A 25975-nucleotide genomic window follows, 5' to 3' on the forward strand; every position below is an offset into this window, starting at 1 on the left:
GGACCTTGATAGATTGTTGGTGATGTGGACACCAAGGTACTGGATGAGCATTTTCTTGTTTGCTTTTGGCCGTATACAGCTCGTTGAGTGCGGTCTTAGTGCCAACATCGGTTTGTGGTGGTAAATAGAAATAGACGGCTACGAATAATATAGATGAAAACTCTTGGTAGATAGTGTGGTCTACAGCTTATCATGAGGTATTCTACCTCAGGCGAGCAATACCTCGAGACTTCTTTAACCTCTCTAGGGTACGTGGGACGGTAACGTCATCAACAGCAATTGAAACTGCAGGGCGCCAAATTCAAAACAACAGAAATCCCACAATTAAAATTCCTCAAACATACATGTATTGTACACCATTTTAAAGATACACTTCTTGTAAATCCAGCCACAGTGTCCGATTTCAAAAAGGCTTTACGATGAAAGCAAACCAAACGATTATGCTAGGTCAGAGCCAAGTCACAGAAAAACACAGCCATTTTTCCAGCCAAAGAGAGGAGTCACAAAAAGCAGAAATATAGATAAAATGAATCACTAACCTTTGATGATCTTCATCAGATGACACTCATATGACTTCATGTTACACAATACATGTATGTTTTCTTCGGTAAAGTTCATATTTATATCCAAAAATCTGAGTTTACACTGGCGCATTATGTTCAGTAGTTCCAAAACATCCGGTGATTTTGTAGAGAGCCACATCAATTTACAGAAATACTCATAATAAACATTGATAAAAGATACAAGTGTTATGCATGGAATTTTAGATCCACTGCTCCTTAATGCAACCGCTGTGTCAGATTTAAAAAAAACTTTACGGTAAAAGCAAACCATGCAATAATCGGAGTACGGCGCTCAGACGACAAATTAAGCCAAACAGATATCCGCCATGTTGGAGTCAACAGAAGTCAGAAATAGCATTATAAATATTCACTTACATTTGATGATCTTCATCAGAATGCACTCCCAGGAATCCCAGTTCCACAATAAATGTTTGATTTGTTCAATAAAGTTCATCATTTATGTCCAAATAGCTCCTTTTTGTTAGCACGTTTAGCCCAGTATTCCAAATTCATGAGGTGCGAGCACTAGGTCCAGACGAAAAGTCAAAAGGTTCCGTTACAGTCCGTAGAAACATGTCAAACGAAGTATACAATTAATTGTTAAGAATGTTTTTAACATAAATCTTCAATAATTTTCCAACCGGAGAATTCCTTTGTCTGTAGAAATGCAATGGAGCGCAAGCTAATTATCACGTGAACGCGCATGGTCAACTCGTGGCACTCTGGGAGAGACCTTACTCAATCGCCTCTCATTCGCCCCCACTTCACAGTAGAAGCATCAAAAAAGGTTCTAAAGACTGTTGCCATCTAGTGGAAGCCTTAGGAAGTGCAATATGACCACATTTCCACTGTATCTTGGATAAGCAAATAGTTGAAAAACTACAAACCTCAGATTTCCCACTTCCTGGTTCGATTCTTTCTCAGGTTTTTGCCTGCCATATGAGTTCTGTTATACTCACAGACATCATTCAAACAGTTTTAGAAACTTCAGAGTGTTTTCTATCCAAATAATATGCATATCCTAGCGTCTGGGCTTGAGTAGCAGGTAGTTTACTCTGGGCACGCTTTTCATCCGAACGTGAAAATACTGCCCCCTACCCCAAATAAGTTAATATTAGACATTCCGTACCAGCAGTTATTGACCAATAGACACACACCCCCGCCCCGTGTCTTACCAGACGCAGCTGCTCTGTCCTGCAGATACACAGAGAAGCCAGCCATCTCCATATTATCGGTGTCGTCGTTCAGCCACGTCTCGGTGAAACATAAAATATTACAGTCTTGAATGTCCCGTTGGTAGGATAGTCTTAATCGTAGATCGTCCAGTTTGTTTTCCAATGATTGCACATTGGCCAATAATACGGCGGGTAGTGGTGGTTTACCTTCTCATCTGCGAATTCTTCCAAGGCACCCCGCCCTCCTCCCCCTTTTTTTCGGTCTCTTCTTCACTCGGATGACAGGGATTTGGGCCTTGTCTCGACAAAGCAGTATATCCTTTGCGTCGGAAAAAATTCTTTGTCCAGTTCGAGGTGAGTAATCGCTTTTCTGATGTCCAGAAGCTCTTTCCGGTCATAAGAGACAGTAGCAGCAACATTATGTACAGAATGAGTTACAAACAATGCGAAAAAACGAACAAAATAGTACAGTTGGTTAGGAGCCCGTAAAATGGCAGCCATCCCCTCCGGCGCCTTTATCCCAAGGCCTTCATGATCGAATTGCTAAAGGACACCAATAAGAAGAAAATTCTTTCTTAGGCCAACACGAGCAATGGACATTAGACCGGTGGAAATCTGTCCTTTGGTCTGATGAGTCCAAATTTCAGAATTTTGGTTCCAACCGCCGTGTCTTTGGGAGACGCAGAGTAGGTGAACGGATGATCTCTACATGTATGCTTCCCACTGTGAAGCATGGAGTGTATGCAGCAAAGTTCAATGATGATTTCTCAAATCTCTTTTTGTACGGCTGATTCTATTGATCATAGATCTAAGGAGGTATCTGGGAAGGTATTGGCATCAATCACCTACTATAACCAATTGCATTGAACTGAATGTCAGAGCCACCTTGATGCACCTGTTTGTGGTTATTTTATGGTTAAATAATGACTGCAACGTCCTATAACTAATCCTGATTATAATTAAGATTTGTGATGAGACAATTGATGCACCGTATGTTATGCAGCCAGGTAAAATGCATTAAGCATGGTAGGCTATATAATGACTAATTACCCAGTGCTTAGATTGTCCAGACAATTGGCTAAAGATTTGGAGAGTCGGATATATTACCAGACATAACATCATCTGATCATAGATAAGGGAGATAAAGGAGGAAATACCATCAGGTTTTTTTCAGTATATACAATGCAGCTTAAAAGACTGTCATGCAGAATGTAGCCTACTATAAATAGTTCACTGAAAGGATTTTGGGCTAATATACAGTACCAGGGCTGCTGGAAGAAATAGAGAACCGCACACTGTAGAAAAAGGAATAGATTTAAAACTGAGGCTTGCATGCAAAATAAAGATGTTAATTGAAGCATCATGGTGCCAAAGAAGATATTATAGTGCAAGAAAGTGCATAAATAAAAGATGAAAACAAAACAAAAATGATTTTGCCTCAGGCCATCGTCAGTGTAAATTGTCAGCACACACACCTGTTTTCTATATCAAGGATAATTGCATATGTCACATGATCAGGCAAGAAAATACAATATGGCTGCAGTGCAAACACTTAAGACAAACCCTATCTCCTCATCACTCAAATTAAGTGGACACTTCTGATGACGTATCATGACGTCTGACAAGTATACACATGCAGGGCAAGGGGTGAGGAAGTGAGGGATTTTTAAATGGACAACCTTTGGCTGAAAACTCGACACTCGTTCATCCCGCAATGATTGTGTTTTCAGCCACCGGTAGCTTGTTGGTGCTTTATATGCTCTACAGTCAATTATGAATGCATGTCTACTTATATGAAATGTATAATTATTAATATACACCTACTGTATGATAGCTAGCAAATTAATTAGCTAACTAATGTTAGCCTGCCTAGCTGGAACTTCTGAAGAAGGAAACATTTTATTTCTACAATTTCCAAAAGATAACCAAACAAAAACAGATTTACTTTTTACAAGACGTGTTTGTGCCGTCGTGCATTAGTAGCACAATTTCTAACTTATTTGTTTTCGTTTTCACTTACACTTGTATGCTGACTTCTCCATTGATGTTGTTTTAAGTTTTCGCTGACTTTTCTTAGCGGGTGTACAATCGTCACAAATTTAATTATGCGGAGTTTCAGGCCACGGAGTGAACACAATTGTACACTCGCAAAGCCGACTAAAAACGAGGGCTGAGGGGCTTACGTTGCAAACTTCCCTTGCTTGGCTAATCATTTGGACCGCCCGCCAAGATGGCGAGGGTAAGTGGACAAGGGTGTGTCTTTTAAGTGTTTGGACCGCAGGCTACATATACAAAAGTATGTGGACACCACTTCAAATTAGTGTATTTAGCTCTTTCAACCACACTCATTGCTGACAGGTGTATAAAATCGAGCACATAGCCATGCAATTTCATTTCAAACATTGGCAGTTGAATGGCCTTACTGAAGAGCTCAGTGACTTTCAATGTGGCGCCGTCATAGGCTGCCACCTTTCCAACAAGTCAGGTAGTCAAATTTCCACCCTGCTACAGCTGCCCCGGTCAACTAAGTGCTGTTATTGTGATGTGGAAACATCTAGGAGCAACAACGGCTCAGCCGCGAAGTGGTAGGCCACACAAGGTCACAGAACGGGAGAGTCGAGTGCTGAAGCACATAGCTCGTAAAATTAATCTGTCCTCAATTGCAACACTCACTACCGAGTTCCAAGCTGCCTCTGGAAGCAAATAACTGTTAGTCGGGAGCTTTATGAAATGGGTTTCCATGGCCGAGCAGGCACACACAAGCCTAAGATCACCATACGCAATGACAAGCATCGGCTGGAGTGGTGTAAAGCTCGTCGCCATTAGACTCTGGAGTAGTGGAAACTCGTTCACTAGAGTGATGAATCACGCTTCACCATCTGGCAGTCTGACGGTCGAATCTGGGTTTGGCGGATGACAGGAGAACGCTACCTGCCCGAATGCATAATGCCAATTGTAAAGTTTGGTGGAGGAGGAATAATGGTCTGGGGCTTTTTTCCATAGATCAGGCCCTGTAGTTCCAGTGAAGGAAACCTTAACGCTACTGCATACAATGACATTGAATACAAACTTTGTGGCAACAGTTTGTGAAAGGCCCTGTCCTGTTTTAGCATGACAATGCCCCTGTACAGAAAGAGAGGCCCATACATATTTTTTTTCTAGATCTGTGTGGAAGAACTTGACTGGCCTGCACAGAGCGCTGACCTCAACCCCAACGAACACCTTTGGGATGAATTGGAACACCGACTGTGAGCCAGGCCTAATCGCCCAGCATCAGTGCCCGACCTCCCTAATGGTCTTGTGGCTGAATGGAAGCAAGTCGCCGCAGAAATGTTTCAACATCTAGTGGAAAGCCTTCCCAGAAGTGTGGAGGCTGTTATAGCAGTAAACGAGGACCAACACTATGATTTTGGAAAGAGATGTTCGACGAGCAGGTGCCCACATACTTTTGGTCATGTAGTGTACATCAGAAAATCTATAAATCAGTACCTAGTACAATAGAATGCATGATCTAGAATATATACTAAACATACAAAAGCGGACAGAGAAACATAAAAAATTATTGCTTATATATACAATGCAAACATTTCCTCAAAATGTCTGTAATAAAGCCCTTTTGTGGGGAAAAAACTAATTCTGATTGGCTGGGCCTGGCTACTACTTATAGAGCCTATACATATATATCTAGCCAATATAATATAATGTAGTTGATAGCCGAATAAACATTAAATTAAAATGTATCTGTTGGAATGTGCAATAATAGGCTTAGTAAATGGACCATCTACTGGTCTGTCATATATAGCATGGAGATGAGATGCTGAACCATGACCATCCCATTTAGCCAGCCTAACTAAACTGACATCAAATGTTTTGAAAGCTCTATTCCGAAAACGTACCTAGGTGTTTTGATTCAAATACATACTGTAATTCAATGAAACGTAGTAGTCTCAACCGCAAAAGAAACTAGGCTGCAGAATTCGTCGAGATCTGTGTGTTGCTTTCAAAAGTTGCTGTTACGAATTGCTGTGTCGGGACCCGGTTTGGCCCAAGAGGAAAGGTGATATTTTTGTATATATTTTTCCTCTCCCTTTTTAGGGGTGGGAAAATTATTTCCCTTTTCAATCCGCGCTATAGTACAGTAAAGAGCGAGAGGCCTGTGAGGATCGCTCATGTAATCTAAACGGTATTTGGAACGGAGTGGTGAAACAATATTTCAAATTTCGTGAAAACCTTTAGAACGCAGCGAGGATCACTTTCATTGTTGTAGACATTCTTCCGGGCATGAAGGACCAAATCTGTCTGGGTTAAGGGGCGAATCGGATGGGAATTTTACCATGAAAACATTTTGGAAGGTAAATAAGCGACCAACTTCGAGAGAAACCAAGCTTCGTTCGAGGGAACTTAATGAAAAGAAAACTAAAACAAGGAATCTTCCGAACGATTAGACCAATCTTGTCAAGACATTGGTCGAATTAGTAACTTTGTGCAGTGTTATTTCACATGGAAACAAATTAACAATAGGTAGCCAGTGCTATTATTTTCCCGGTAGTCTATTGACAAAGACGGATGCAGGCAGCGGTAGGCGATGCCCATGATACAGTGTGTTCGCAATTAATGATTCTCCTAAGGATATTGTGAGGTTAACGTTTTATTTTCTAGTAACATTTCACCATACTCAGAGTTATCAATGTATCATTAGCAATACGTTATTTCATGCAAGCCCCCGTAATGGTTCTGAAGAAGAACGTTTACAGTCACCTCTGACTTCTTCTGTCTGGAACAATTATTTTACATCAATATTTGAAAAAACGAAATACACCAAAGAATTGAAGTCTACACCGTGGAATCACCCATGTGTTCTTTTTTTAATGGATTAAACGAATTTGAATCGGTGTGGAACGCCCTTGGACGGACATTGAAAGCCAAGGCGAAGCCATTCTCCAAAATACAGTTTGTCATTTTTGTGAAAATGCTAACGTTATTTGGATAAAATCCGTGTGGGAAAAAACAACGGAAGCCCAATGAGCGAGACACAGTCAACACTCACTGACAGGTAAATAATATCTCATTCCCACGATGCATGAATGGTAGCTCAACTCCTATACTGCTTATGCCATTGCATTTCTCCCTTCCCACGGCTCTGTATTGGTATTTTAATGTAACTAGCAGCATATTGTCATGTAGCCTAGCAATGCACATGATGGAATTTGTCCATGTCATGTTTTCAGGCCAGTGGACCAACGCGTGTGTTATGAAACCCCATGTCCTTTTCCTTTTATAATATTATTAGATGTGTCTGGTTTTCTTCTACCCCATTCATAGACGCTAACTGCTTTAGCGCCTATTGAAGTTAATGTAGTATCTTCTGACTGGGGGAGTTTTGTTTAGAGCCCTGACTCTTGCTCTAAACATAACTTGCGGTACGTTTTTGGGAAACGGCAGTGGTGGAAAAAGTACCCAATTGTCATACCTGATTGAAAGTAAAGATACCTTCAAGTGAAAGTCACCCAGTAAAATACTACTTGAGTAAAATTATTCGTTTTTAAATATACTTAAGTATCAAAAGACAAAGTAAAAATAATGTCAAACTCCCTATATTAAGCAAACCAGATGGCACAGTTCTTAAAAAAAAAAAGAAGTAATTTACGGATAGCCAGGTGCACACTCAAGACAACATTTACAAACTAGGCAATTGTGTTTAGAGAGTCCGCCAGATCAAAGGCAGTCGGTTGGCATGACCAGGGATGTTCTCTTGATAAGTATGTAAATTGGACCATTTCCTGTCCTGCAAAGCATCCAAAATGTGAGTATGAGTATGAGTAATGAGTACTTTTGGTTGTCAAGAAAAATGAATGGAGTAAAAAGTACATTTTCTTTGGGAATGTAGTGGAGTAAAAATTGTCAATATAAATAGTAAATAGTAGTAATAGTAAATAAATAGTGAGGTACAGATACCCCCCTAATTAAGTAGTACTTTAAAGTTTGGGGTCACTTAGAAATGTCCTTGTTTTTGAAATTAAAACACATTTTTTGGTCCATTAAAATAACATCAAATTGATCAGAAATACAGTGTAGACATTATTAATGTTGTAAATTACTATTGTAGCTGGAGACGGCAGATTTTTTAACATTTTTATGAAATATCTACAGTTGAAGTAAGAAGTTTACATACACTTAGGTTGGAGTCAAAAACTCGTTTTTCAACCACTCCACAAATTTCTTGTTAACAAACTATAGTTTTGGCAAGTCGGTTAGGACATCTACTTTGTGCATGACACAGGTCATTTTTCCAACAATTGTTTACAGGCAGATTATTTAACTTATAATTCACTGTATCACAATTCCAGTGGGTCAGAAGTTTGCATACACTAAGTTGACTGTGCCTTTAAACAGCTTGGAAAATTCCAGAAAATGATGTAATGGCTTTAGAAGCTTCTGATAGACTAATTCACATAATTTGAGTCAATTGGAGGTGTACCTGTGGATGTATTTCAAGGCCTACCTTCAAACTCAGTGATACAGCTCAGGAAGGAGATGTGTTCTGTCTCCTAGAGAAGTGCAAATCAATCCCAGAACAACAGCAAAGGACCTTGTGAAGAGGCTGTAGGAAACGGGTACAAAGTATCTATATCCACAGTAAAACGAGTCCTATATCGACATAACCTGAAAGGCCACTCAGCAAGGAAGAAGCCACAGCTCCAAAACCGCCATAAGAAAGCCAGACTACGGTTTGCAACTGCACACGGGGACAAAGATCGTACCTTTTGGAGAAATGTCCTCTGGTCTGATGAAACAAAAATATAACTGTTTGGCCATAATGACCATCGTTATGTTTGGAGGAAAAAGGGGGACGCTTGCAAGCCGAAGAACACCATCCCAACCTTGAAGCACGGGGGTGGCAGCATCATGTTGTGGGGGTGCTTTGCTGCAGGAGGGACTGGTGCACTTCACAAAATAGATGGCACCATGAGGAAGGACAATTACGTGGATATATTGAAGCAACATCTCAAGACGTCAGTCAGGAAGTTAAAGCTTCGTCGCAAATGGGTCTTCCCAATGGACAATGACCCCAAGCATACTTCCAAAGTTGTGGCAAAATGGCTTAAGGACAACAAAGTCAAGGCGTTGGAGTGGCCATCACAAAGCCCTGACCTCAATCCTATAGAAAATTTGTGGGCAGAACTGAAAAAGCGTGTGCGAGGAAGGAGGCCTACAAACCTGACTCAGTTACACCAGCTCTGTCAGGAGGAATGGGCCAAAATTCACCCAACTTATTGTGGGAAGCTTGTGAAAGGTTACCCGAAATGTTTGACCCAAGTGAAACAATTAAGGCAATGCTACCAAATACTAATTGAGCGTGTGTAAACTTCTGACCCCACTGGGAATGTGATGAAAGAAATACAAGTTGAAATAAATCATCCTCTCTACTATTATTCTGACATTTCGCATTCTTAAAATAAAGTGGTGATCATAACTGGCCTAAGACAGGGAATTTTTACTAGGATTAAATGTCAGGAATTGTGAAAAATTGAGTTGAAATGTATTTGGCTAATGTGTATGTAAACTTCCGACTTCAACTGTATGTCTGTAAACACTCCAGCCAGCTGGTCTGCGCATGCTCTGAGGACGCGGCTTGGGATTCTGTTTAAATGTCTTACTTATGTCGTCCACGGAGAACGAGAATCCACAATCCTTGGGAGCGGGTTGAGTCGGTGGTACTGTGTTATCCTAAAAGGGGGGCCGAAGGTGTTTAGTTTGTCTGGAAGTGAGACATCCGTGATGTGGCTGGTTTCCCTTTGTAATTCGTGATTGTCTGTAGACCCTGCCACATACACTTCAACAGCTCAGACACGAGACGTGACTCCATATTGTCTCTGTTCAGACGTTTTGCCTGTTTGATTGCCTTAGAGGGAATAACTACACGGTTTGTTTTCTGCATAACTACACGGTTTGTATTCCCAGTCACTTTGCTATGGTTAAATGCGGTGGTTTGTGCTTTCAGTTGTCTGTGAATGCTGACGTCTATCCACGGTCCTTATGTAAGGTTCTCCCATCTCCACAGAGGAACTTTGGTGCTCTGTCAGTGACCATTGGGTTCTTGGTAAAGGTCGACCGATTAATCGTAATGGCCGATTAATTAGGGCCGATTTCAAGTTTTCATAACAATCAGAAATCGGTATTTTTGGACACCCATTTTGGCGAATTTATTATTAATTATTATTATTTATTATTTTTTTTACACCTTTATTTAATCTTTATTTAACTAGGCAAGTCAGTTAAGAACACATTCTTATTTTCATTGACGGCCTAGGAATGGTGGGTTAACTGCCTCGTTCAGGGGCAGAACTACAGATTTTCACCTTGTCAGCTCGGGGGATCAAATCTTGCAACCTTACAGTTAACTAGTCCTTGTGCACTCCACAAGGAGACTGCCTGTTACGCGAATGCAGTAAGCCAAGGTAAGTTGCTAGCTAGCATTAAACTTATCTTATAAAAAACAATCAATCAATCATAATCACTATTTAACTACACATGGTTGATGATATTACTAGATATTATCTAGCGTGTCCTGCGTTGCATATAATCTGACTGAGCATACAATTTTATTTTTTATTTTTATTTCACCTTTATTTAACCAGGTAGGCTAGTTGAGAACAAGTTCTCATTTGCAACTGCGACCTGGCCAAGATAAAGCATAGCAGTGTGAACAGACAACACAGAGTTACACATGGAGTAAACAATAAACAAGTCAATAACATGGTAGAAAAAAGAGAATCTATATACAATGTGTGCAAAAGGCATGAGGTAGGCAATAAATCGAATAATTACAATTTAGCAGATTAACACTGGAGTGATAAATCATCAGATGAACATGTGCAAGAAGAGATACTGGTGTGCAAAAGAGCAGAAAAGTAAATAAATAAAAGCAGTATGGGGGGTGAGGTAGGTAAATTGGGTGGGTAGTTTACAGATGGACTATGTACAGCTGCAGTGATCGGTTAGCTGCTCGGATAGCAGATTTTTAAAGTTGTTGAGGGAGATAAAAGTCTCCAACTTCAGAGATTTTTGCAATTCGTTCCAGTCGCAGGCAGCAGAGAACTGGAAGGAAAGGCGTCCAAATGAGGTTTTAGCTTTAGGGATGATCAGTGAGATACACCTGCTGGAGCGCGTGCTGCGGGTGGGTGTAGCCATCGTGACCAGTGAACTGAGATAAGGCGGCACTTTACCTAGCATAGCCTTGTAGATGACCTGGAGCCAGTGGGTCTGACGACGAACATGTAGCGAGGGCCAGCCGACTAGGGCATACAGGTTGCAGTGGTGGGTCGTATAAGGTGCTTTAGTAACAAAACGAATGGCACTGTGATAAACTGCGTCCAGTTTGCTGAGTAGAGTGTTGGAAGCTATTTTGTAGATGACATCGCCGAAGTCGAGGATCGGTAGGATAGTCAGTTTTACTAGGGTAAGTTTGGCGGCGTGAGTGAAGGAGGCTTTGTTGCGGAATAGAAAGCCGATTCTTGATTTGATTTTGGATTGGAGATGTTTGATATGAGTCTGGAAGGAGAGTTTGCAGTCTAGCCAGACACCTAGGTACTTATAGATGTCCACATATTCTAGGTCGGAACCGTCCAGGGTGGTGATGCTAGTCGGGCGTGCGGGTGCAGGCAGCGAACGGTTGAAAAGCATGCATTTGGTTTTACTAGCGTTTAAGAGCAGTTGGAGGCCACGGAAGGAGTGTTGTATGGCATTGAAGCTCGTTTGGAGGTTAGATAGCACAGTGTCCAAGGAAGGGCCGGAAGTATATAGAATGGTGTCGTCTGCGTAGAGGTGGATTAGGGAATCGCCCGCAGCAAGAGCAACATCATTGATGTATACAGAGAAAAGAGTCGGCCCGAGAATTGAACCCTGTGGTACCCCCATAGAGACTGCCAGAGGACCGGACAACATGCCCTCCGATTTGACACACTGAACTCTGTCTGCAAAGTAGTTGGTGAACCAGGCAAGGCAGTCATTAGAAAAACCGAGGCTACCGAGTCTGCCGATAAGAATATGGTGATTGACAGAGTCGAAAGCTTTGGCCAGGTCGATGAAGACGGCTGCACAGTAATGTCTTTTATCGATGGCGGTTATGATGTCGTTTAGTACCTTGAGCGTGGCTGAGGTGCACCCGTGACCGGCTCGGAAACCGGATTGCACAGCGGAGAAGGTACGGTGGGATTCGAGATGGTCAGTGATCTGTTTGTTGACTTGGCTTTCGAAGACCTTAGATAGGCAGGGCAGGATGGATATAGGTCTGTAACAGTTTGGGTCCAGGGTGTCTCCCCCTTTGAAGAGGGGGATGACCGCGGCAGCTTTCCAATCCTTGGGGATCTCAGATGATACGAAGGAGAGGTTGAACAGGCTGGTGATAGGGGGTGCGACAATGGCGGCGGACAGTTTCAGGAATAGGGGGTCCAGATTGTCAAGCCCAGCTGATTTGTATGGGTCCAGGTTTTCCAGCTCTTTCAGAACATCTGCTATCTGGATTTGGGTAAAGGAGAAGCTGGGGAGGCTTGGGCGAGTAGCAGCGGGGGGGGCGGGGCTGTTGGCCAAGGTTGGAGTCGCCAGGAGGAAGGCATGGCCAGCCATTGAGAAATGCTTGTTGAAGTCTTCGATTATCACGGATTTATCGGTGGTGACCGTGTTACCTAGCCTCAGTGCAGTGGGCAGCTGGGAGGAGGTGCTCTTGTTCTCCATGGACTTTACAGTATCCCAGAACTTTTTGGAGTTAGAGCTACAGGATGCGAATTTCTGCTTGAAAAATACAAGCATACCAGTATCTAAGTATCTGACTGAGCGGTGGTAGGCAGAAGCAGGCGCGTAAACATTCATTCAAACAGCACTTTCGTGCGTTTTGCCAGCAGCTCTTCGTTGTGCATCAAGCATTGCGCTGTTTATGACTTCAAGCCTATCAACTCCCGAGAGGAGGCTGGTGTAACCGAAGTGAAATGGCTAGCTAGTTAGCGTGCACTAATAGCGTTTCAAACGTCACTCGCTCTGAGCCTTGGAGTGGTTGTTTCCCTTGTTCTGCATGGGTAACGTTGCTTCGAGGGTGGCTGTTGTCGTTGTGTTCCTGGTTCGAGCCCAGGGAGGAGCGAGGAGAGGGACGGAAGCTATACTGTTACACTGGCAATACTAAAGTGCCTATAAGAACATCCAATAGTCAAAGGTTAATGAAATACTAAACTGCTGGGTATAACCCTAGATGGTGAGCTTTCATGGTCAAAACATATAGACTCAATGGTTGGTAAAATGGGAAGAGGTTTGTCCATGATATGGCGTTGCTCTGCCTTGTCATCTCAGTCGACCAGACAGGTCCTACAGGCCCTTTTTTCAAGTGTCTACACAAACAGCTACAACCTTTAGTAATTATGTCCTCCTTATGTTATTGTTTGCCTTAGTAATGTGACCAGCTGTCTCTCCCTCTTTTTGTCCCTTTCTCTTTTTTCTCCTTTCAATCATTTACTGCATTTCTATTCAATTTAAAAACTCTAAACTGCTGTTTGGAGAACAGCTAAAACAAGCAAAAATGACCCCAGCCAGTATCACATTTGTTGCTGTAGTTTCATTCACCTCATTCGATCTACAAACACCTAGCCTATTAGCTTCACATTAACTCACATTGACTCAGTACCGGAATTAAAAACTATAATGTAATACCTACATAAGGATCTGTTTGCAGAAAAAGTATTTTATTAACAAAAGGTAAACAAATGATTTTCTTTACAAAGCAATTGTGACCTACTGCCTTGATTTGGTCTTACACGATGTAGCAACATTTTTAATTGTGTTTTTTACATTGGATAAAATGTAAATGCAAAGCTACAAAATGGTATATCACACACTGCATTTGAGGAACAATGGGAAAGTAATTCTGCTTTGACAAGTTGATAAACTTGTAACTTCACTTTTGAGAAAATGGCCTTTGAATGTTTTGGTATGCCTACTGGAGAGCTCTTCTTTGTCTATACCCATTCAGTGTTGTTCACACCCTCTTGTGCTTTAGTCCCACTATCTCTTTAAGGGTTGATCTGAGCGTTCTGTCCCAACAACCGCAGTCAAGCACCCAAGTTAACTGGCTAACGTTGGCTAGCTTGCTAGCTACTTCCAGACACAAATGAGAGAACAGTTCACTGACCATTTTACTTGCCCAAGAAGAGCTGGTTAGGCTGTTTTATGTTATCCAGAGCTTTGGTGACTGCAACTGTACTGATGGTAACAATTTAGAAATTTTTGCCAATGTTTACTGACCAGGGTCTGTAGTGCCGCCTCTAGCACTGAGATACCTTAGACCGTTGCGCCACTCGGGAGCCCAAAATGTAGATAGCCTGAGCGAATTTAACAGCTACGCCTATCAACAGTTGTCGCAGACATTCTATTGAAATGGTTACTTACATAGTGGTGTCCTTTGCATAAGAGCAAAGTTACCCAGCATGTTGGCGTTGAGAACAATGCGGCGGAGACAGCAGTGCAGTTAGGAGATGAGAAAACAACCCTTAATTGTCTAAGAATAGTGAGGAGAGAGGAAACTCCAAACTTCATTAGGTCTATAATCAACAGCCTAACTGTTAAATGTGCCTGGCTGTATTCTATATATTGTGTGTGTGTGTGTGTGTGTGTGTGTGTGTGTGTGTGTGTGTGTGTGTGTGTGTGTGTGTGTGTGGAAAAATAATACAGATCCTGCTTTAGTAGCCTGTTTGACTGTTTGTTTAATAGCCTACTGATTTCGTGAGCATCAAGCGTCTAGCAATCACCACGTCTGATAAGCAATTTTACAAATTCAGTTTTTAATCTTTCCTATGCCGTAATAAAGGGTTTAGACATTTTTTTTTTCACCCCTTAGAACAGCCTCTCTGGAATTATTTATGATGTATTTGTTTACACTGTTCCAATTTGTCAGAGAAATTATAATTTTAATAATAATAACCCTCCTTGATCTCGTTGTTTTTATATGATCATTATAATACGTAATGTTGTCGTTAGTAGGCTTGTATAACCACCATCAGGCTGCAGGCCTAAGAGCACATCCTGTTTAGACTTAACACTGTAACTTAGGCCTATATTTCAGTACTTATATAGGCTACTGTATCAATTAAGTCATGATTTGAGATGCAGTCAAGCATTTTAGTTTTAAAATAACAACGCAACCTTTTAAATATTAGCATAAACAATAAATAAACCATTCCATGTCAGCAACAGTATTCACGAATGCATGCTACTGTTTTTAGTCTTTGCAATAATAAAGGCTTTCACAAAAACAATAAAATAATAATAATTACAACAGACTCTGGTAAGCTTATAATTTATTTAGTGTTATTTACATTGTTCCAAATGGTCAGAAAAATTATATTGTGATCTAACAGCACCTGTTTGGCACACATAATATGCATGCAGCGCTTGCTCCTCACCTTATTTTTCTTGATCTCCAGTATTTTCCACAACTAGTCAAATTTATTCCATACATCTGACTTACTCTTTACCTCCTCAGCAACCAACCATTCCCCCGTTTTGAGTTTGTCACATCACCAGCATCCATTTTGCTGCCATGTGTTCTGGTGTTCAGAGTTTTTATAACCATGTTATTCATGTGATTATGGTATGCTATAGGTCAGGCCCTATTGGTCACGTGCCAGCGATGCATACATGTGTCACGTAAAGAGAGCAAGGTTTGAGGGAATAGAGAATGTTTTTCCTAAACAAATGGGGGATTTCGGTAAGAGAACTTTTCAGTCAGATATGGCTGTAATTATTTTTAGGTTCAGCAACACGGACAGCGCGATAACACTGTTGATGTTCTGTGGTGGTCGCTACAGGAGAGAGAGAACGGGTGCTAGTCACAGTCACTCGCTGTCAATTTTTAACACAGAACATCAAATCAATTGCACTCGGACTCCCTCTAGTCATCTGTGTGTCTTTTAATAATTTCAGTAAACACTTTAAGCATCAGACAAGCTCAGTGCAAATAGTTGATTTGATTAAAACACATTGAATGTATCAGTACTAGTCAAAAGTTTGGACACACCTACTCATTCTAGGGTTTTTGTTTATTTTTATTTTGTACATTGTAGAATAATAGTGAAGACATCAAAATTATGAAATGACACATGTGGAATCATGTAGTAACCAAAAAACTGTTAAACAAATCAAAATATGTTATGTTTGAGATTCTTCAAATAGCCACACTTTGCCTTGATGACAGCTTTGCATACTCTTGGCATTCTCTCAACCAGCTTCACCTGGAATGCTTTTCCAACAGTCTTGAAGGAGTTCCCATATGCTGAGCACTTCTTGGCTGCTTTTCCTTCACTCTGCGGTCCAACTCATCCCAAACCATCTCAATTGGATTGGCGTCAGGTGATTGTGGAGGCCAGGTCATCTGATGCAGCACTCCATCACTCTCCTTCTTGGTCAAATAGCCCTTACACAGCCTGGAGGTGTGTCGAGTCATTTCCTGTTGAAAGCAAAGGATAGTCCCACTAAGCCCAAACCAGATGGGATGGCGTATCGCTACAGAATGCTGTGGTAGCCATGATGGCTAAGTGTGCCTTGAATTCGAAATAAATCAGTGTCTTCAGCAAAGCACCCCCACACCATCACACCTCTCCCATGCTTCACAGTGGGAACCACACACGCTCAGATCATCTGTTCACCTACTCTGTGTCTGCTGTGGCCTGCTGGAGGTCATTTTGCAGGGCGCTGGCAGTGCACCTCCTTGCACAAAGGCGGAGGTAGCGGTCCTGCTGCTGGGTTGTTGCCCTCCTACAGCCTCCTCCACGTCTCCTGATGTACTGGCCTGTCGCCTGGTAGCGCCTCCATGCTCTGGACACTACGCTGACAGACACAGCAAACCTTTTTGCCACAGCTCGCATTGATGTGCCATCCTGGATGAACTGCACTACCTGAGCCACTTGTGTGGGTTGTAGACTCCGTCTCATGCTACCACTAGAGTGAGAGCACCGCCAGCATTCAAAAGTGACCAAAACATCAGCCAGGAAGCATAGGAACTGAGAAGTGGTCTGTGGTCACCACCTGCAGAATCACTCCTTTTTTGGGGGTGTCTTACTAATTGCCTATGTCCACCTTTTGTCTATTCAATTTGCACAACAGCATGTGAAATTTATTGTCAATCAGTGTTGCTTCCTAAGTGGACAGTTTGATTTCACAGAAGTGTGATTGACTTGGAGTTACAGTGTGTTGTTTAAGTGTTCCCTTTATTTTTTTGAGCAGTGTATATACATACATACATACGGTGGGGAGAACAAGTATTTGATACACTGCAGGTTTTCCTACTTACAAAGCATGTAGAGGTCTGTAATTTTTTATCATAGGTACACTTCAACTGTGAGAGACGGAATCTAAAACAAAAATCCAGAAAATCACATTGTATGATTTTTAAGTAATTAATTTGCATTTACCTTTAGCTCAATGCGGATGTTGCCAGTAATCCATCCAGCTTTGTATGCATCTCTGTGTGTCGAGTAATGGTAGTCTAGGATTATTTCTCCCCCCTGGTTGCACATGTGACATGCTGGCAAAAATGTGGTAAAACTGATTTAAGCTTGCTTGCATTAATGTCCCTGGCCACTAGGAGCGCTGCTTCTGGGTGAGCATTTATAGCGTTGGTTGTTTTATTTTATTTTCCAATGATTGCACGTTAGCAAGAAGAATGGAAGGCATTGGGAGTTAACTCGCTCACCTCCGGATTCTCACAAGGATCCCCGATCAGCGTACCCTTTTTCCGGCGTCTTTTCTTCACGCAAAAGGCGTGTGAAAGCAGGATATCCTTCTCGTCGGACTCGTTAAAGGAAAAAGTTTCTTCCAGTCCGCGGTGAGTAATCGCTTTTCTGATGTCCAGAAGTTTTTTTTCGGTCATAAGAGACAGAAGCAGCAACATTATGTACACAATAAGTAAAAAATAAAAAATAGCGCATTTGGTTGGGAGAATGTAAAACATCAGCCATGTTCTTCGGCGCCATCTTTTAGCTGTACAGCGACGCTCCCCATCCAACCTGACAGAGCTTGAGAGGATCTGCAGAGAAGAATGGGAGATGCTCGACAAATACAGGTGTGCCAAGCTTGTAGCGACATACCCAAGAAGATTCAAGGCTGTAATTGCTGCCAAATGTACTTCAACAAAGTACTGAGTAAAAGGTCTGAATACTTATGTATAAAAAATATACAAATGTGCAAAAATGTCTAAAAACCAGTTTTTGCATTTTCATTATGGGTTATTGTGTGTAGATTGATGAGGGGGAAAAAAAATGTAATCCATTATGGAATAAGGCTGTAACATGACAAAATTTGGAAAAAGTCAAAGGGTCTGAATACTTTCCGAATGCCCTGTGTGTGGGGGGGCCCCTAGTGCTCAGTTCCCACAGGAAGTGTCAGAGGGTGAGACAGAGGGAGAAAGAGAGACCCCTCTTGAAGAGGGAGTAAACTTGCTCAGCTCTCTCCTCTCGCCTGGTGTGTCTGTCTGTCTGTGTGTGCGCGTGCATGTATTAGTGTGTGTATGAGAGCAGCGCAGTCCAGCACAGCTCCTCATGCCCCACACACATGATGAAGCGCTCAACTTTCCCAGCTGCGTCAGTCACCATGGAAACTGCCAGTAATATGCGGCCTCTTTCCCATCCTCCTCCCCCTCCTCCCTGCTATTTCTTTCCTCCCTCCGCCAGCAGTGAAGAGGGAGGAAAATGCTATCAGTACACAGGCCACTGAGATCGATACTAAGATGGCGCCAACAGATGGCACCTCCCGTCGAGCAATTACAAAACATTGCCGGTTTCTACTTTTTCTAGTGTTTTTATATATTATGATGTTTTTTTATTGTTTCATTCACACTTGCGCTGTTGGAATTTCACTGTAGACTGCAACTACATCTGTGACTCTGCATGGGATAAAAACATCTCAAATCTAAATCAGGCCACTGAGATCTAACCAACTCGTTTCACTTCTCACCAAGTTCATTCACATATCTATGACCTTGTTTTATACCTTGTCTGTGGTTCCAGTTACTTCAACAGAAAGTTGTCCAATTTTGTTGTTTTATCCCATATTTTAGGACAGGCTAGGTCCATTAGGTTCTTTAGGCACACTAGAACTTGGGTCCGACTTTTAACATGACGTTTTATATCACCCTTCCAGTATTGTGCTATTATGTTTTTTCTAAATCCATAATCTTCACAGCCCTAGCCATACAATAACCTTAATCTGGTTTTACATTAGCAATTGATCATTTGAAATATGCGTGTGCTCATTTTCTTGAAGCATACCCAAACATGTGCCCGGTATCCGTCATTAGCAACACAGCACTCTGTCCTTTCATTTCATAGCAGCTACAACAGGCATGCTGATGACCTTCTCCCTCAGAATTATACAGTAACTCCCTCAGAAATATACAGTAACTGGGTAAGATGTCAAGCACATCATGTTGCTGAGGGGGAAACTATAATCTGAACATTACAGTCCAGGATGGCTGTTATGTAGCCCAATATATTGTGTTGGCCTGAAGTGAGTTGGATTGATAGCAGCCCACCTCAGAGACTGCTCCTCTGAAGTGAAGCCAGAGTCAGTCCATGTCTGGAGAGAGAAAGGGAGAGAGAGACATGCCAATCTAAACATTCCAGAGAAGTGTTATAGCTGCTGAATTTTTTTTTCCTGGACTTGTGATTTAGGCTGATGTATAATGTTAAACATGAGTTGTGTTCTCAATGAGAAGGTCGGTAAAAAAAAGCAATAAATAAAGGTTTTGTTTAGAAAATGTGACCACAAAGAAATATGCACCTGTTGGGTATATTAAGTCTATCGTTCATGTTCAATAAGCCGGCATATTTGGTGCACAAACAGTGTGCACGTTTTTTATTTTTTATTTTTTTTAACTATCCATCATTCATGAGTCAGTGACTTATCTTATTTATTTAATTTAGCCATTTTCTTTTTGTCATTTGCTCAGAGCTTCGAATCACATTGTACCCCACAGTCACAATTAAGCAACTTTATTTACGCAACATAGGAATTGCATGGGTAAGTGAAGGAAATTAGCCATATGCTTCAAAGTGAGTTGGCTTGGCGTACGGGTCTCATGCACCAGGGAAAGCGAGAGAGTGGGGACCGCTGTCTCATTTGTAGCTCTGTTTGAGGCAGTGCACCTGGACCTGTAGGCCTCTAGTTCCTGTTCCTGTCTCCCCCGCATGCCTCGTTTTCTCAGGCCCACTGGAGCGTGAGTCTCAACAGCAGGTGCAGTCACCCTGCCGCTATCTTCACACACACTCTCACATGCAAAATGCGCACACATAAACATGCATGGACACACTCAAACACATTACACACACACTCACACATTATGAACAAAGACACAACCCATGCTGCAAGCCTACCCAGCTGGCAACATCTTGACTGGCTGCAGATAAGCGGTAGAGTCACTAGCTACACCCCGCCGCGCCTTTATCACTACCATCGAATCATCAGCCAACTTCCTGCACTAACGGACCATTACCAAATACCCCCCCCATGTGGTGTGAGATACATTTGGAAGTTTACATACACCTTAGCCAAATACATTTAAACTCAGTTTTTTACAATTCCTGACATTTAATCCTGAGTAAAAAATGCCCTGTCTTAGGTCAGTTAGGATCACCACTTTATTTTAAGAATGTGAAATGTCAGAATAATAGTAGAGAGAATTATTTATTTCAGCTTTTATTTCTTTCATCACATTCCCAGGTGGGTCAGAAGTTTACATATACTCAATTAGTATTTTTTTGCATTGCCTTTAAATTGTTTAACTTGGGTTAAACATTTCGGGTAGCCTTCCACAAGCTCCCCAGAATAAGTTTGGTGAATTTTGGCCCATTCCTCCTGACAGAGCTGGTGTAACTGAGTCAGGTTTGTAGGCCTCCTTCCTCGTACACGCTTTTTCAGTTCTGCCCACAAATTGTCTATGGTACTGAGGTCAGGGCTTTGTGATGGCCACTCCAATACCTTGACTTTGTTGTCTTTGGCCATTTTGCCACAACTTTGGAAGTATGCTTGGGGTCGTTATTCATTTGGAAGACCCATTTGCAACCAAGCTTTCACTTCCAAACTGATGTCTTCAGATGTTGCTTCAATATATCCACATAATTTTCTTGCCTCATGATGCCATCTATTTTGTGAAGTGCACCAGTCCCTCCTGCAGCAAAGCACCCCCACAACATGATGCTTGCTGCCTTTTCCTCCAAACATAACGATGGTCATTATAGCCGAACAGTTCTATTTTTTTGTTTCATCAGACCAGAGGACATTTCTCCAAAAAGTACTATCTTTGTCCCCGTGTGCAGTTGCAAACCGTAGTCTGGCTTTTTCATGGCGGTTTTGGAGCAGTGGCTTCTTCCTTGCTGAGCTGCCTTTCAGGTTATGTCGATATAGGACTCATTTTACTGTGGCTATAGATACTTTTGTACCTGTTTCCTCCAGCATCTTCACAAGGTCCTTTGCTGTTGCCACACCACTTGCCTAGAGAGTTCTTAGCTATACTTTTCGTGGCTGTTTATTTACCACCACAAACAGATGCTGGCAGGAAGACTGCACTCAGTCAGCTTTATAAGGAAATAAGCAAACAGGAAACCACTCACCCAGAGGCGGCGTTCCTAGTTGCCGGAGACTTTAATGCAGGGAAACTTAAATCAGTTCTACCAAATCTCTATCAACATGTTAAATGTGCAACCAGAAGGAAAACAATTCTAGATCACCTGTACTCCACACACAGAGACGGGTACAAAGCTCTCCCTCGCCCTCCATTTGGTAAATCCGACCACAACTCTATCCGCCTGATTCCAGCTTACAAGCAAAAATTAAAGCAGGAAGCACCAGTGACTTGGTCTATAAAAAAAGTGGTCAGATGAAGTAGATGCTAAACTACAGGACTGTTTTGCTATCATAGACAGGAACATGTTCCGGGATTCTTCCGATGATATTGAGGAATACACCAGTCACTGGCTTTATCAATAAGTGCATCAAGGACGTCGACCCCACAGTGACTGTACGTATATACCCCAACCAGAGGCCATGGATTACAGGCAACATCCGCACTGAGCTAAAGGGAAGCTTACAATAAATCCCGCTATGCCCTGCGACGAACCATCAAACAGGCAAAACGTCAATACAGGGCTAAGATTGAATCATACTACACCGGCTCTGACGCTCGTCGGATGTGGCAGGGCTTGCAAACTATTACAGACTACAAAGGGAAGCACAGCCGCGAGCTGCCCAGTGACACGAGCCTACCAGACGAGCAAAATCACTTATATGCTCGCTTCGAGACAAGCAACACTGAGGCATGTATGAGAGCATCAGCTGTTCCGGACGACTTTGTGATCATGCTCTCCGTAGCCGACATGAGTAAGACCTTTAAACAGGTCAACATACACAAGGCTGCGGGGCTAGACTGATTACCAGAACGTGTGCTCCGAGCATGTGCTGACCAACTGGCAGGTGTCTTCACTGACATTTTCAAAATGTTACTGATTGTGTCTGTAATACCAACATGTTTCAAGCAGACCACCATAGTCCCTGTGCCCAAGAACACAAAGGCAACCTGCCTAAATGACTACAGACACGTAGCACTCACGTCCGTAGTTATGAAGTGCTTTGAAAGGCTGGTAATGGCTCACATCAACACCATTATCCCAGAAACCCTAGACCCACTACAATTTACATACCGCCCAAACAGATCCACAGATGATGCAATCTCTATTGCACTCCACACGGCCCTTTCCCACCTGGACAAAAGGAACAGCTATGTGAGAATGCTATTCATTGACTACAGCTCAGCTTTCAACACCATAGTACCCTCAAAGCTCATCACTAAGCTAAGGAACCTGGGACTAAACACCTCCCTCTGCAACTAGATCCTGGACTTCCTGACGGGCCGCCCCCAGGTGGTGAGAGTAGGTAGCAACACATCTGCCACGCTGATCCTCAACCATGGAGCTCCCCAGGAGTGCGTGCTCAGTCCCCTCCTGTACTCCCTGTTCACCCACGACTGCATGGCCAGGTACGACTCCAACTCCATCATTAAGTTTGCAAACGACACCACAGTGGTAGGCCTGATCACCGACAACGACGAGACAGCCTATAGGGAGGAGGTCAGAGACCTGGCTCGGTGGTGCCAGAATAACAACCTATCCCTCAAAGTAACCAAGACTAAGGAGATGATTGTGGACTATAGGAAAAGGAGGTCCGAGCACGCCCCCATTCTCATCGACGGGGCTGTAGTGGAGCAGGTTGAGAGCTTCAAGTTCCGTGGTGTCCACATCGACAACAAACTAGAATGGTCCAAACACACCAAGACAGTCGTGAAGAGTACACGACAAAGCCTATTCCCCATAAGGAAACAAAAAAGATTTGGCATGTGTCCTGAGATCATCAAAATGTTCTACAGCTGCAACATCGAGATCATCCTGACTGTTTGCATCACTGCCTGGTACAGTAATTGCTCGGCCTCCAACCGCAAGGCACTTCAGAGGGTAGTGCGTACGGCCCAGTACATCACTGGGGCTAAGCTGCCTGCCATCCAGGACCTCTACACCAGGCGGTGTCAGAGGAAGGCCCTGAAAATTGTCAAAGACCCCAGCCAAACCAGTCATAGACTGTTCTCTCTACTACCACATGGCAAGCGGTACCGGAGTGCCAAGTCTAGGACAAAAACGCATAACAGTTTTTACCCCCAAGCCATAAGACTCTTGAACAGGTAACCAAATTGTTACCTGGACTATTTGCATTGTGTGCCCCCACCCCCAACCCCTATTTTACACTGCTGCTACTCTCTGTTTATCATATATGCATAGTCACTTTAACCATACCTACATGGACATACTACCTCAATAAGCCTGACCAACCGGTGCCTGTATATAGCCTTGTTACTGTTATTTTCAAAAGTATTTTTACTGCTGTTTTATTTCTTTACTTATCTTCACACACACACCTTTTTTTACGCACTATTGGTTAGAGCCTGTAAGTAAGGATTTCACTGTAAGGTCTAAACCTGTTGTATTCGGCGCACATGACAAATAAACTTTGATTTGATTTGTTCTGGGATTGATTTGCACTTTTCGCACCAAAGTACGTTCATCTCTAGGAGACAGAACGCGTCTCCTTCCTGAGCGGTAGGACAGCTGCGTGGTCCCATAGTGTTTATACTTGCATACTTTGTTTGTACAGATGAACGTAGTATCTTCAGGCATTTGGAATTTGCTCCCAAGGATGAACCAGACTTGTGGAGGTCTACAATTTTTTTTCTGAGGTCTTGGCTGATTTCTTTAGATTTTCACATGATGTCAAACAAAGAGGCACTGAGTTTGAAGGTAGGCCTTGAAATACATCCACAGGTACACCTCCAATTGACTCAAATTATGTCAATTAGCCTACCAGAAGCTTCTAAAGCCATGACATAATTTTCTGGAATTTTCCAAGCTGTTTAAAGGCACAGTCAACTTAGTGTATGTAAACTTCTGACCCACTGGAATTGTGATGCAGTGAAATATAAGTGAAATAATCGGTCTGTAAACAATTGTTGGAAAAAGGACTTGTGTCACGCTAAAGTAGATGTCCTAACCGATTTGCCAAAACTATAGTTTGTTAACAAGAAATTTGTGGAGTGGTTGAAAAACGAGTTTTAATGACTCCAACCTAAGTGTATGTACATTTCTGACTTCAACTGTATATACTACCGTCCAAAAGTTTTGGGTCAATTAGAAATGTCCTTGTTTTTGAAAGGAAAGCAAAAGATATTTGTCCATTAAAATAACATAAAATTGATCAGAAATACAGTGTAGACATTGTTAATGTTGTAAATGACTTTTGGAAATGGCAGATTTTTAATGGAATATCTAGATAGGCATTCAAAGGCCGATTATCAGCAACCATCACTCCTGTGTTCCAATGGCACGTTTTGTTAGCTAATCCAAGTTTATAATTTTAAAAGGCTATTTGATCATTAGCAAACCCTTTTGCAATTATGTTATCACAGCTGAAATCTGTTGTTCTGATTTAAGGAAGCAATAAAACTGGCCTTCTTTAGACTATTTTGAGTTTCTGGAGCATCAGCATTTGTGGGTTCGATTACAGGCTCAAAATGGCCAGAAACAAAGCACTTTCCTCTGAAACTCTGAAAAGTCTATTCTTGTTCTGAGAAATGAAGGCTATTCCATGCAAGAAATTGCCAAGAAACTGAAGTTCTCGTCCAACGCTGTGTACTACTCCCTTCACAGAACAGCGCAAACTGGCTCTAACAGAATAGAAAGAGGAGTGGGAGGCCCCGATGCACAACTTAGCAAAAGGACACGTACATTAGTTGTCTAGTTGAACAACAGACGCCTCACAAGTCCTCAACTGGCAGCTTCATTAACTTAGGTATAGCCCCCCCCCCCCCCCCCCCCCCCCACAATTTTTGTCATAATAATAATATCCCCAAATCTATCTGCCTGTAGCAAGGATATACATATTCTTGGTACCATTTGAAATAAACACTTTGAAGTTTGTGTAAATTAATGTAGTAGAATATAACACATTAGATCTGGTAAAAGATAATACAAAGAAAAAAACATGCTTTTTTTCTTTCTTTTGTACTCTCTTTGAAATGCAAGAGAAAGGCCATAATGAATTATTCTAGCCCAGGCGCAATTTAGACTTTGGCCACTAGATGGCAGCACTACGTTTTAGAGTGATCCAGTGAACTATTGCATATATATTCAAAATGTTGTATCAAGACTGCCCAAATGTGCCTAATTGGTTTATTCATACATTTTCAAGGTCATAATTGTGCACTCTTCTCAAGCAATAGTATGGTATTCTTTCACTGTAATAGCTACTGTTAAATTGGACAGTGCAGTTAGATTAACAAGAATTTAAGCTCATATCAGATATGTCTATGGCCTGGGATTTTTTGTTTTGTTTTTTACAACCCCATGCTAATCACATTAGCCTACGTTAGTTCAACCGTCCCGAGGACGGGACACTGATCCTGTAGAGGTTGCTGCCCCTATCATTGCAGAGGCTATCTCTGACCTTTCTAACCTGTCTCTCCTCTCTAGGTAGGTACGTCCTTTATTTAAAGGGAGAGATCAAGCTGATCCTGACTGTAATAGGCCAATTTCTATTTTGCCCTGTTTATCAAAAGTGTTGGTAAAACTTGTCAATAATCAACTAACTGGCTTTCTTGATGTC

The 25975-nt window shown here is 42.1% G+C and overlaps 1 protein-coding gene across 1 annotated transcript in view; it reads left to right on the plus strand.

Annotated features, from left to right (window-relative positions):
* The first annotated feature begins 5804 nt into the window (after window positions 1-5804).
* The window catches only part of LOC129820038 (rho guanine nucleotide exchange factor 12-like), a 124704-nt gene continuing 104533 nt past the window's right edge, over window positions 5805-25975 (plus strand). Inside the window, exon 1 of the mRNA XM_055876855.1 lies at window positions 5805-6791. Within this exon, the coding sequence (XP_055732830.1) occupies window positions 6760-6791 (32 nt within the window). The 5' untranslated portion in view covers window positions 5805-6759. The remainder of the gene's footprint in view (window positions 6792-25975) is intronic.

The sequence above is a fragment of the Salvelinus fontinalis genome, chromosome 2, assembly GCF_029448725.1.
Source record: "Salvelinus fontinalis isolate EN_2023a chromosome 2, ASM2944872v1, whole genome shotgun sequence".
Classification (NCBI taxonomy): domain Eukaryota; kingdom Metazoa; phylum Chordata; class Actinopteri; order Salmoniformes; family Salmonidae; genus Salvelinus; species Salvelinus fontinalis.